Source organism: Nyctereutes procyonoides, unplaced genomic scaffold, assembly GCF_905146905.1.
Source record: "Nyctereutes procyonoides isolate TBG_1078 unplaced genomic scaffold, NYPRO_anot_genome, whole genome shotgun sequence".
NCBI classification, from domain to species: domain Eukaryota; kingdom Metazoa; phylum Chordata; class Mammalia; order Carnivora; family Canidae; genus Nyctereutes; species Nyctereutes procyonoides.
The window spans coordinates 3,031,010-3,044,269 of record NW_026575133.1 but is presented as its reverse complement, the minus strand read 5'-3'; the positions used below and the strand labels follow the sequence as shown (position 1 = coordinate 3,044,269).

The 13,260-nt window shown below is 37.3% G+C and overlaps 1 protein-coding gene across 3 annotated transcripts in view; it reads left to right on the top strand.

Moving 5' to 3' along the window:
* The window catches only part of ARHGAP19 (Rho GTPase activating protein 19), a 69,690-nt gene that overhangs the window by 24,638 nt on the left and 31,792 nt on the right, over positions 1 to 13,260 (top strand). For all 3 annotated transcript variants that reach the window (XR_008667094.1, XM_055346086.1, XM_055346087.1), the window contains exons 2-6: positions 3,059 to 3,324; positions 4,626 to 4,706; positions 6,557 to 6,766; positions 9,219 to 9,445; positions 11,865 to 11,951. Coding sequence is in view for 2 of the 3 variants with exons in the window: in XM_055346086.1 (XP_055202061.1) it covers positions 3,059 to 3,324; positions 4,626 to 4,706; positions 6,557 to 6,766; positions 9,219 to 9,445; positions 11,865 to 11,951 (871 nt within the window). In the remaining variant the exon portion in view is untranslated. The remainder of the gene's footprint in view (positions 1 to 3,058; positions 3,325 to 4,625; positions 4,707 to 6,556; positions 6,767 to 9,218; positions 9,446 to 11,864; positions 11,952 to 13,260) is intronic.

Genomic DNA, 13,260 nt, shown 5'->3' with positions numbered 1-13,260 from the left:
GCAGCCTCCATGCAGGGAGCCCGACGTGGGACTTGATCCCAGAACTCGGGATCACAACCTGACCCAAAGGCAGACGCTCAACCACTGAGCCACCCAGGCGCCCCATAAAATGATAGTTTAGACTCAGTAAATTATAAGACTTTTTTCAGTGCTAACACATTTCATGATTTTTTTTGGCTCTCAGAGTAGTGATTTCTCATTGGCAGTGATTATAAACAGTAGTTTTATATTGACTCATGTTTCTTAACTGAAATCAGCTGACACTAAAAAAGAGGTTTTTGTCAATGGCTTAGGATACAGTTGCTTTTGATTTTAATTGCTTTATAATCATTGACACCTTTATAGGGAAAATTATCTTTCCTTGCGTGTAAAAAGGTCAAGTCAATAAGCAGTTTAAGGTCTTTAATGACTTTTTGGCTTGAGAATACATATTCATAATTTAAAATTTTTATGTGAATTCTTATATTATCATTTCAGAGAAAAGGAATTTAGTAGCCACCAATTGAAGATTTGGACTGTTGATTAAAATTATGTAATAATTTTTCAAGGAAGTAGTGACAAACTTTGAAGCTTTTCCGTGCTTTGTTTTCATTATACCATCATTAAATTTTTTTTTAAGATTTTGTTTATTCATGAGAGACACTGAGAGAGAGAGAGAGAGAGAGAGAGAGAGGCAGAGACACAAGGCAGAGGGAGAAGCAGGGTCCATACAGGGAGCCTGATGTGGAACTCGATCCTAGGATTCCAGGATCACGCTCTGGGCCAAAGGCAGGAGTTAAACCGCTGAGCCACCCAGGGTTCCCCCTTACTAAAAATTTTTCATGTAGTGCTGACAAAGGAGATTTAGATTACTGATATTTAATGTTTAGAATGTAATTTTTTCCTAGAACAATGTTTTGGTACCTATGATGTTGTGGAAGACTTTTAAGTTGTTTTTTTTATTTATTTATTTATTTATTTATTTATTTATTTATTTATTTATTTATTTATTTATTTATTTATTTATTGAATGTTTGTACTGTCAGGTGAATTTCAACTTTGCCTGACAGATATGATGACTTGTCCTTTTTGGCTTGTGTTCTGTCCATTCATTGGTTATATAATAGGTGACTGTTTATATAATAAGGATTAGAACAAGCCATTAGAGATAATTGATAATGGATACAAACAAGTGGTGTTTTATCTGCTACCAGAGATGGAATAATATAATTCTTATATGTAACATATTAAAGGTACAAAGGAGTATAGCAGTTAGGCATTGGAAAACAATGAATAGGGAAGAAAATATTTCTTGAGAATCAAGGGAGTTTTGCTAGGAATATAGCCTGAGTAATGTAGGAGAAAACCAGCTAAGATCAGGGGCCAACAGAACATATCTACTTAGTATTATTCAATGACAGAAAAGTGAAATTAGGAGCAAGATAGAGTGCCCTAGAGAGAAGAATGTGTCTGAACAAAGGTTGGACTTAAATGATGGACAGAGGCATCAAGAGTTGAAGGATTTTAAAATAAAACTAATTTCTGGACCTGGTTAAGGTGGAATTAATATCTATTTATTCTATTCTATTTTATTATTTTTAAACAGTTTTTGAAAAAGATTATTTATTTATTTGAGAGAGAGAGAGAGCGAGAAAGCATAAGCAGGGCAGAAGGAGAGGGAGAAGCAGACTCCTTGCTGAGCAGGAAGCCTGACATGGGGCTGGATCCCAGGACCCTGGGATCATATCCTGAGCTGAAGGAAGACCCTTAACCAACTGAGCTACCCAGATGCCCCAATATCTATTTTATATAACTATAAATGCCTTCCATTCTGGTGAAGGCTTTTCAATTATGAGAAACAGAATCCAAGGGCAGCTGGCTTAATTAAAACCAGCTGATACTAGAATATGCCTATGTATGCTCCTTGGTTGGAAGGAGGGTCTGCTTCTTCCTCTCCCTCTGCTCGTCCCCCCTCGCCCCTCCAACTGGTGCTCTCTTCCTCCTGCTGCAAAATAAATAAATAAAATCTTAAAAAATTTTTTTTCTGTGTAGGGACCCAGGAACTAAAGAACCTTATGGGTAGAGTAAATGTCTTCAAAAGGTCTACTGCACTGTTTAGATGTAGTTTTAGCTGTTATATAAGCTCATACTATTGTCATGTGGTTTCTGTGGCATTTGAGACTGGCCTAAATGTGGTACTGTCAGCAGTTGGGACACTACATGGGAAATACTGTGTAGCACTGGCTGTATTCCCAAGAAGACTTTTTTTTTTTTTTAAATTTTTTTAAATTTATTTATTTATGATAGTCACACAGAGAGAGAGAGAGAGAGAGGCAGAGACACAGGCAGAGGGAGAAGCAGGCTCCATGCACCGGGAGCCCGATATGGGACTCGATCCCAGGTCTCCAGGATCGCACCCTGAGCCAAAGGCAGGCGCCAAACCGCTGCGCCACCCAGGGATCCCCCCAAGAAGACTTTAATTTGATATTACCCATTGTTGTGTTAGGGGGAACAGCTGTAGGTCTAGTGTCTTACAAGTATTTAACAGTAATAATTCAGGCTTTGACTGTTTTAATAAGGAAATATGATCTATATGACTACCAAATTTAATATACTGTTAGACTTGGGAGGCTGTAAGAATCTATATCTTTTTATGGCATATGCCTGAATTAAGGGAAAAAATTGGGTCATATTTATTAATTAATTTATTTTTAAAGATTTTATTTATTAGAGAGAAAGAGAGAGCATGTGTATGCGAGCATGCATGAGCAGTGGGGAGGGGCAGCCACAGCCTCTGTGGAGAGGTAGACTCCACACTGAGCAGGGAGTCTGGTCTTATTTAGAGGTTATTTGGTCTTTTCATTAAATGAACTTCCTAAGTATCTAGATGAGTATAACCTAAATAGCAACAAGCTTAAATTGTCTTCTTTTGTACAGTCACTAGATTAAGGATTAGGTTTTTCAAAAGACCAATATATAGATTAACCCACAGAAAGAGTGAATAATTGTATGACTTAGAGAGCGGGAGAAACTTGCAAAAACGATCCTCCTAAAGTGTCTTCTGTTTCGTTTTTTTCAGTGATGCCATCTGTAATTTTGTTATCTGCAATGACTCCTCCCTTCGAGGGCAACCCATTATCTTCAATCCTGACTTTTTTGTGGAGAAACTCCGACATGAGAAACCTGAGGAGTTCACCGAGTTGGTGGTCAGCAATATTACAAGGCTCATTGACTTACCTGGAACCGAGTTGGCTCAGCTGATGGGGGAAGTGGACCTTAAATTGCCTGGTGGGGCCGGCCCAGCATCTGGATTCTTCCGGTCTCTAATGTCTCTTAAGCGAAAGGGTAGGGGATGTGTCTGTGAAGGGTGAACAGGTCTCAGCTGCTCCCTGGACTTAATCTCCTAACATTTGCACATTCACTGAGTTGCTATTATGTACAGTATTTTTTTGGTCATTTTTCTCATTTTCATAAGTAGTAAAATCTTAAATTAGCAATAAAAAATTTAAAAAGTAGATAAATTGAAGTGAGTATATCAGTTCCTGAGAGAGATGACATGATTTAGTTTAGGTAGTTATCAGGGACACCTTGATTTTCATGCCCTTTGACATAGCTGGAGGGTACAGTAAAGAAAGTTTGAACATTTTTTTATTGCAGTTCTCAAATGTTTTCATTCCATAGAATGCTTTGATAAGGCAAATACCTATGAGTCACCCAAAATATAAGCCTTCCTAGAAAATAAATTATAGCACTGCTTTTGATAAGATATTAAAGAGGTACTATCTTATTAAGCATAAGAAAAAATTTTAAAGTAGAAAAAAAACATTAGCAATACATCAGGCCCTATACCAATGCTAGTGGATAATTTGTAATACTTTGACAATTGTGGCTCTAAATTCTATTTGTTTCTTTGTTTATTTATTTATCTATCTATTTTAATGGTTTTATTTATGATTCTTAAAGAGTATGGCTATGAGCTGGGGGAGGGGCAGAGGGAGAGGAAAAAAGAGAATCTCATGTGGACTCTGCACGAGTGCAGAGCTTAATGCAGGGTTTGATCTCAGGCCCCTGAGATTATGACCTGAGCTGAAATCAAGAGTCAGATGCTCAACTTCCTGAGCCACCCAGGCACCTCCCTGGTTTTTACTTTATTATTATTATTATTTTTTTTTTGGTTTTTACTTTAAAGTTAAACATCAACATGCTAGGTATTGCTACTTAAATAAGAAGATGGTCTTTGCCTTTAAGGAACCTATAGTCTAATATTAAACTTGCAGAGAATTGATTGAAAGTTGTTAAATTTTTGGATGTACTTCCAGCTTTAAGGTTTTTGTTTACTAAACTTGTGAAAGGGGGCAGCCCCGGTGGCGCAGCGGTTTAGCACCACCTTCAGCCCAGGGTGTGATCCTGGGGACCCGGGATCAAGTCCCCCATCGGGCTCCCTGCATGGAGCCTGCTTCTCCCTCTGCCTGTACCTCTGCCCCCCTCTCTCTCTGTGTCTCTATAAATAAAATCTTAAAAAAAAACAAAACTTGTGAAAGTATTTGCTAAACTGTAACATAGGATGCTTGAGTGGCTTTAAGAATGATGATTTTTGTGCTATTTGTGGAAAATATAGCCCTGTTCTGTCATATGATTTTTTTTAGAAAAAGGAGTGGTATTTGGATCCCCGTTGACAGAGGAAGGCATTGCCCAGATATACCAACTAATTGAGTATCTACACAAAAGTAAGACTACTCAAGATTTTTGTTCTTTGTTAATGAAGAGTTGTTAGTTTTGTTGAAAGCTAACTTCCTTGAGTTAGTAGGTGGCAATGAACAAAAGACACTAACCAATGATAATTTTTAAGTGGCATGTTTCTAAATATATTTCCTTTTATTTAATTAATTAATTTTTAAAAGATTTTATTTATTTATTCATGAGAGACAGACACAGACAGAAAAGCAGTCTCCACCTAGGGAGCCTGATGTGGGACTCGATCCTGGGACTCCCAAGATCACACCCCAGGCCGAAGGCAGGTGCCAAACTGCTGAGCCACCCAGGGACCCCCAATATATTTCCTTTTAAATTTCATCTCATGGGCAGCCCAGGTGGCTCAGCAGTTTAGCGCCACCTTTAGTCCAGGGCCTGATCCTGGAGACATGGGATCAAGTCCCACGTCAGGCTCCCTGCAAGGAGCCTGCTTCTCCCTCTACCTGTGTCTCTGCCTTTCTCTTTCACTCTCTCTCTCCCCCTCTCTCTGTGTGTGTGTGTGTTTCTTATGAATAAATAAATAAAATCCTTAAAAATTTTTTTCATCTCGTATATTGATTTGTTTTATACTCTCAAAGATGTAGATAAATTTGATAGTATCTATGAAATCATATTTTCCCCTTGACTCAGGTTTTTTTTCCTGGAAAAATACGTTGTTCATAAGAATCAATTCTTTACTCAAGGGAACGTGATTTATCACCAAAGATACTTTTCATTTCTGTAATTCTATTATTAAAATACACTCTTTGCTTAATTCCTATTCATTTTGTGGTAGTCCTACTGGTTATGCCATTGCTCTAGGTGCTTGGTACAGTTGAGTGTATGTGAAGTGTGTAGTATATGTGATGCTTTGATAAATTCAATACAAATGTTTATTTATGACATTTTATGTGGGGCACTGTGGTTGGAGCTAGAGCAGAAGTTGTAAACTGATAGTGTAAGGACTTGAGTTCTCTGTGTTCATGTTTTGTTAGGTTGGCAAAGGATTAAATTAAAGAAAGATCAGTTATCAGTGAGGAATAAGGAAATTCCAGGTTTTTGAATTCTTTGGATGATAGGAAGATCTAGTACCTGGGGGCCCCCACTTGGACACAGTCAGCTAGAGCACAAGTATATGTGCTCTGTAGTTTGTTTTGATTCCCTTTCATTCATTTATTATTACCTGTCTGGCCCTCTGGGCATTTGAACTTGAACCCTTGAATTAGGGGGCTATGTAAAAATAAATACATGCCTAAGCTGAAAACATGAACTCTCATGGTTTTCACAGATTGAACCAAAACTATCATTCCCATCTTTTTTTATCCTCTTATATTAGCTTAGAACCTAGTTGGAAGGGAAGAACAGTTTGGTTGGAATGATCCTAAGCTTCTGGAAATCTCAGACCAAAAGGAGATCTGGTAGGTTAGAGTTCTAATTTCTGGGGCAGTGCAAAGGCTCTCAATTCATTTTGGACTGGGAAACCATTTAAAGGAGGAGCAAACTTCCACAGATGAATTCAGCCCCTCCAGACAAAGTCTGAGATGACCAGAGGGGAAGGGGCCTTCTAGGAGATTTGGCTTTCTTCCAACTTATTTTTCAAGCTCATTCAGTCATTCAGTCTCCAGATGTGCCTGGTCCTGGGCAGACCATTTTCAGGTACTCAGGGATGTTCAGATAAGTCTTGGGGGCTAGTAGGTTCAAAATTTTTCTGGGAAAAGGGGAAAAAAGCCTCCTTCAACATCTTTATAAAGGGTCTTTCAAATATAAAGTAGTCTCTTAGATGACTTAATTTTAATTTCTTTTTGCTTCCTTTTTGCATGTCCTCTGTTTTTTCCATGCTAAACAGACTTGAGAGTAGAGGGTTTGTTTAGAGTACCAGGGAATAGTGTCCGACAGCAGATTTTAAGAGATGCTCTCAATAATGGAACTGATATTGACTTGGAATCAGGGGAGTTTCATTCAAATGACGTTGCTACCTTGCTGAAGATGTTTCTGGGAGAGTTACCTGAGCCCCTGCTGACTCATAAACATTTCCATGCGCACCTCAAAATTGCTGGTAAGTATGGGAGATGAGAAGGAGATGTAAATAAATATCTTTTGACTGAGTAAAGTTGTTTGGAATTTTCTGTTGTTTGTACAGCAGTACTTCTAAAATTGGTTAAGACTTCATGATATTTTGGGCTCTCTGGATAGTACTGGCCAATGAAGTTTGATTTAATCAAGTGTTTTTCTTGCTAAATCAATTTCTTTGATGATAAATTCTGGGTTTTATTTATTCTTGTATCCCTGATGGATCCTAGCGTTGTGCTTTGAACATTTTAGTTGCTCAATAAATGAGTACTTTTCATTGGATTGATTCACATACCCGAGATGGTTACAGATTTGCTATATTTGCCTTAGTTTGGGGCTTTTGCTAAGTATTACTATGCCTTAGTTGAGATCATTTCTAATCTTGGAAACTTGTTTTTTGAAAATAACTTTGTTTTCTAAATAGGCAATACATTCACATGGTTCAAATTCCAAAGATTCAAAAGAGTATACAATGAAAAGCCTGTCTCCCACCTCTGTTCCCCAATTACCCAGTTTTTCTTCCCAGAGGCAACCAATACTATTGATTTCTAATGTATCCTTCCACAGGTATTTTATACATTTACAAACAGGTACTTACATATGTTCTTTTTCTCTCTTTTTATGCGATAAGAGAGTATTAGATACATGGTTCTGTGGTTTGCTTTGTTCACTTATGTCTTGGAGGATGTTCCATTTTCAGCTCATATTTTCCTCATTCTCTTATGTCTGTGTGGTAGGGAATTCATTATTTTATTTTATTTTATTTTATTTTATTTTATTTTATTTTATTTTATTTATTTTATTTTTTTGTTTGTTTGTTTGTTTATTTATTTATTTATTTATTTATTTATTTATGAATGATAGTCACAGAGAGAGAGAGAGAGAGGCAGAGACATAGGCAGAGGGAGAAGCAGGCTCCATGCACCGGGAGCCCGACGTGGGACTCGATCCCGGGTCTCCAGGATCACGCCCTGGGCCAAAGGCAGGCGCCAAACCGCTGCGCCACCCAGGGATCCCGGGAATTCATTCTTAAATTGCATATCTCTTAGGCTGCTATAGGCTCTAAGTGCACACAGCATCAAAATCTATACTGCATTTACATGGTTTTGTGCCCATGGGCATTTTCCTCTTCTAATTTTAAGGAAAATATAAGTTTTTTTTTTATGTTGAGTAATTTTTATTACTTAACTAGCTTTAATTTCTAAAATCTAATGAGATTTGATTTTTTTTTAGCACTCTCAGTGACAATCTGGATTATACAAATGAATACATGTTATTAGAATGTTATATAACTTCATAATTATTTTGGAGAGAAAAAAGTTGGATCTTGAAAAAGATATGGAAAATATTGATATGTTTTTTATAAGTGTTAACATGAAGAATGTTTATTCCGATTACTTTAGTACAATATTTGAAATCCTCTGCTCCACCACCCCATGACTCAGTGTTCTTTGTAATCATATTGAGGTGTGGCACAGTTGTAACATTTGCTATGCCTTGGTGATAACTGGGAGGGAATTTTGTTTTCAATTTCATGTCAACAGGGAATAGTTTCTAGAAATATTACCTACCTTTCCTAACATTGGAATTATTATTGAATTTAAATAGTTTAAACAACACACTATAATCATTTTCAGGTCTACATGAATTATATCCAAATCGTTAGTATTTGTGTCCTTTGAAGTTCCGATTATTCAGGGGACTGTTTTTTATTGATAACCTGTATAGCCTCTTAGGGGAGAAACAGTGATTCTGATTCCTTGAGGAGCTGTATGGATCATCCCCATTATCAGTACATTATTCACTGTCATACTTCTTTTAGCTGTAAAATATCTGGGTGAGGAAAAGTGAAGGGGGTGGCATAATCAAAGATCTGTGTGGACATGTTTTCATTTCTCTATATACCTAAGAATATATCCACCTAAGAATGGAATTGCAGCGTCATATGGTAACACTACTTTTAGCTTTCTGATGAACTGCCAAACTGTTTTCCAAAGTGCACCATTTTACATTCTCACCAGTAATGTAGGAGGGCTTAATTTTCTCAACATTCTTGACAACACTTTTTATTTTCAGTTTTTTTTTTTTGTAATAGCCGTACTAGTGGATATGAAATAGTAGCTCATTATGGTTTTAATTTACTTTTCCCTGATAGGTAATGATACAGAGTAAACAAATGCTTATTGGCCATTTGTATATCTTATTTATAGGAATGTCTATTCAGGTCTTTTGCCTATTTAAAAATTTTTTTGGTCTTTTTATTATTGGATTGCATTGACATTATACTTTGTTATTATATTTTGCAGTAATCTCTGTTTATGCCTGATTCTTTTTTCTTGTTTTTTTGATTGGAGTTGAGGGAAGGATAATAGTGGGCATGTTGATTTTTCTTACTTGTATTTTTATCCTCCTTTGCAATAATTTCTTTTGTTCTCAAGATTTGATGCAGTTTGATGATAAAGGAAACAAGACCAATGTACCGGATAAGGAGAGGCAAATTGAGGCTCTCCAGTTGCTCTTCCTCATTCTTCCTCCACCCAATCGTAACTTGCTGAAGTTATTGCTTGATCTCCTGTACCAGACAGCAAAGAAACAAGACAAGAATAAGATGTCTGCCTATAACCTTGCCCTTATGTTTGCACCCCATGTCCTGTGGCCAAAAAATGTGAGTGTTGAGGGGAAGAGCAAATACTGCTTGGTTTTCTTGGGCTGGGCCTCATCCTCTGGCTATACCTTGGTGAGGTTATCAAGGGTCCAAGGTCTACTCTTCAGCTTTACAAGGTTAGAAACATACTTTATTGGCTCATTTAGGAGTCATCAACTGGAAGGGGCCAGTTCTTGTAACCTCATGTATAAATCAATCTCATAAACCTGAAAGACAGTTTATTAGTGGAAGCTCTTAGTGGAAAATTATAGCTACTAACTAAACTAGAAGACTCATTTTGACTGGTCACTATATATTCCTTCTTGATAGGAACAAATTGATTTCTGAAGATTGCATGGTATAAATTTAGACTAGAGCCATAGTTTTACAGGTTAATGTTACTAAGCTTTTAGGTAAGGTGATATAGAGCAATCCTGCCTTATCCTAACTTTTCTATTTCCTGTAGATATGCTCTCCTTGGATAAAGCTGAATTTTTTTTTTTAATATCTGAGAACATGGCTTTCTCAATGACTTATGTGAGAAATAAATGATTAGAAGTCTTTTATTTATTATTTTTTAAAAATTTATTTTATTTTTAAATTAGAAGTCTTTTAAACTAATTTTTAACCTGGAGGGACATAGCTTTATGTTCCTGCCCATTCATAATATAGGCTTTACTGTGTAATGGAATCGGGAGCCAGAATATTTGCGTTGGAAGTTGCAAACCAGCTATATATTATTTGTATCCTTTACCCTTTTTATGCTTAGGCTCTTCCTCTGTAATCTGGGCATAAATTAGCACTTTATCACTTATAAAGTTGTTAGAATATAATAGAAATAGATAGGATGTAGTAATTTATAAAAGATTTTTGGGATTATAAGAGATGAGAAAAAGAAAATTAAGGAGACTAGTTGTGGGGTGCCTGATTGGCTCAGTTGGTAGAACATGTGGCTCTTGATCTTGGGGGTCGTGAGTTCTAGCCTCACGTTGAGTTTCGAGAATTTATTTAAAAAAAAAAAAAAAAAAAAGGAGGACAGTTGTGTGGAACACTTTACCTAACAATTAACTAGTGAAAAAATGTAATGTTCCAGGCGGGAAGAACCTCTTCCCAAAAGTGGGGTGGGGTAAGAAGAAAAGGACACACCAACATTTATTCATGTTAAGGAGATCAAACCTCCTAATGAAAGAATTTTAGAGCAGCCAACTGAAATTTTGAAAAAAGAGTGAGTAATCTGTGCCTATACAAAGAAATATTAAGAGATCTTAGTAAAAGCAAACAGATTACGTAATAAAGATGGATGTGAGAGTGAGGGCTTTGGGACAATAGAGATGCTCAAATACTTTTAAAAAAGAGGCAGGAGAAACAAAAAGAAAATGCTTGACCATTTGTGTTTTTAAGAAACAGATGTCACATTTGGTATCAATTAGTAGTGACAATTCTCTAAAATCGTTGGAGAAATTCCAGTTTCTCCAAAGATGCAGTGTCCTTGGTGGTTGGTATAGATTCTGTTCTCCCTGCCCATTAAAAAAAATATTTGGGGGGAATCCCTGGGTGGCTCAGCGATTTAGTGCCTGCCTTTGGCCCAGGGCATGATGCTGGAGTCCTGGGATCAAGTCCCACTTCAGGTTCCTGCATGGAGCCTGCTTCTCCCTCTGCCTGTGTCTCTGCCTCTCTCTCTGTGTCTATCATGAATAAATAAATAAAATCTTTAAAAATAATAAATAAATAAAAATTTAAAAAAATTAAATTTTTTTTTATTTGTGAGAGACAGCAAAAGGCAGAGATTCAGGCAGAGGGAGAAGCAGGCTCCTTGAGGGGAGCCCGATGTGGGACTGGATCCTGGGACTCCAGGACCACACCCTGAGCCAAAGGCAGACACTTAACCACTGAGCCACCCAGGCGTCCCAACTTCCTGCCCATTTTGAATCCCAGACTAGATTTTCTTTACCAACTCTGCTTGCATGTATAATTCTCAAGCAGAATTAGGAAACAAAGATTGGTTCTCAAGGATTTCTTGAGATTTCTTGGTGATTTCAGGGATATGTGGTTTCTCCTAGTTTATGTCATATTCAGTAGAAACCTGCTGAACCAAAAAGCCTTTCCAGAATTATTATTCTGGAGGCACCTTTGTTAGAGAAGGAAACCACTATACCTTTGAAAGACTTATTGGGGGATCCCTGGGTGGCGCAGCGGTTTGGCGCCTGCCTTTGGCCCAGGGCGCGATCCTGGAGACCCGGGATCGAATCCCATATCGGGCTCCCGGTGCATGGAGCCTGCTTCTCCCTCTGCCTATGTCTCTTCCTCTCTCTCTCTCTGTGACTATCATAAATAAATAAATTTAAAAAAAAATTGAAAGACTTATTGGTAAGTAAATGGAGTATCTCTTCTACCTCCCAGCTCTTAATCCCCCTCTTTTGGTTTCTTTTCCTCTGAATAGGTCACAGCAAATGACCTCCAAGAGAATATCACAAAGTTGAACAATGGGATGGCTTTTATGATTAAACACTCACAGAAACTTTTTAAGGTAGGTTAAGTGTGATGGGATTTTGTTGGTAATAAGACAAGGAGGTTGAAGCATGGTGGGATCCTCAGCAGCACTAGAAGGATGACTAATAAGAAAGGTCCTGACTGGGACTTGAAACCAGATTGGACAGTGGCAAAACCCAGAGAAAATAACCAAGGTGGGGAGGAATAGGAAGGTACCTGGAGGCTGAGTAGGATAATTGGTTCTACCCTGAGTCATCCTTCTTTTTTATGAAAGTGGGTGTGTATTGGCAGTTGAGTGAGTTTATCATGGCTACTTGCTACCAGTAGAATTTTGAGGGTCTGACGGTCTCCTTTCATTTTGTACCCTTTGTCCCTTTTAGTCCAAACTTATCAGTGTTTCTGCCCACATAGTTTTCTCAACTGTGTGGTTCTGTCGATTTCAGAGGGATTCACTCCATTAGACAAAAGCTACATATACAGATCTTTTGAAGACAAACCCTTTTCCACCATGGTCTCTTGCAGAGAGACAGGCTGAAGTTGAGGGACAATACCTTTCACCTTCTTAGAGGTCCTCTGGTTTGACTGAGAGGATCTTTATTCTCTTGAAAAGATCCTTTGTATGACTGAAAGTTGTGACCTTTTGATGTTTATAAGATTCAAACAAAAAGTTGTATAGTCATATCCTTGGCCTTTTCTTTATAGCACACTTTCTTAAAATGAATTTCTTATTTTTAACATCTTGCCATCTGGAAAGGGTGAGAATTAAGAGAGCATTTCACTAAGTACTTCAATAAGTAGAATCAATTTTTTGTGATTGGCTTATTTCATTTAGCATGCTTTCATCATTTAGCACAGTTCATCCATGTTGTAGCATTTGTCAGAATTTCCTCTTTTATTTTTTTAAGGACGAGTAATATTCCTTTCATTCTATGCACCACATTTATCATTTGTTAAGGACACTTGGATTGCTCCCATGTTTTAACTCTTGTGGATAATGCTGCTATGAACATGGGTGTACAAATATCTTTTTTGAGACACTGCTTTTAATTCTTTGGGGTATATACCCAGAAGTAGAATTACGGGTCATATGGTAATTCTGTTGGAACTGCCATACTGTTTAATATAGCAGCTGTATCATTTTACATTCCTGCCAGTGTTATACAAGGTTTCCCATTTCTTCACATCCTCACCAATACTTATTCTGTTATTTTGTGGGTTTTTTTTTTTTTTTTTTTTGATAATAGCTATGAGGTGGTATGTTGTAGTTTTGGTTTGCATTTCCTTAATGATTAGAGAGGTTTTAAACATCTTTTCACATGCTTATTGCCTATCTATATGTCTTCTTT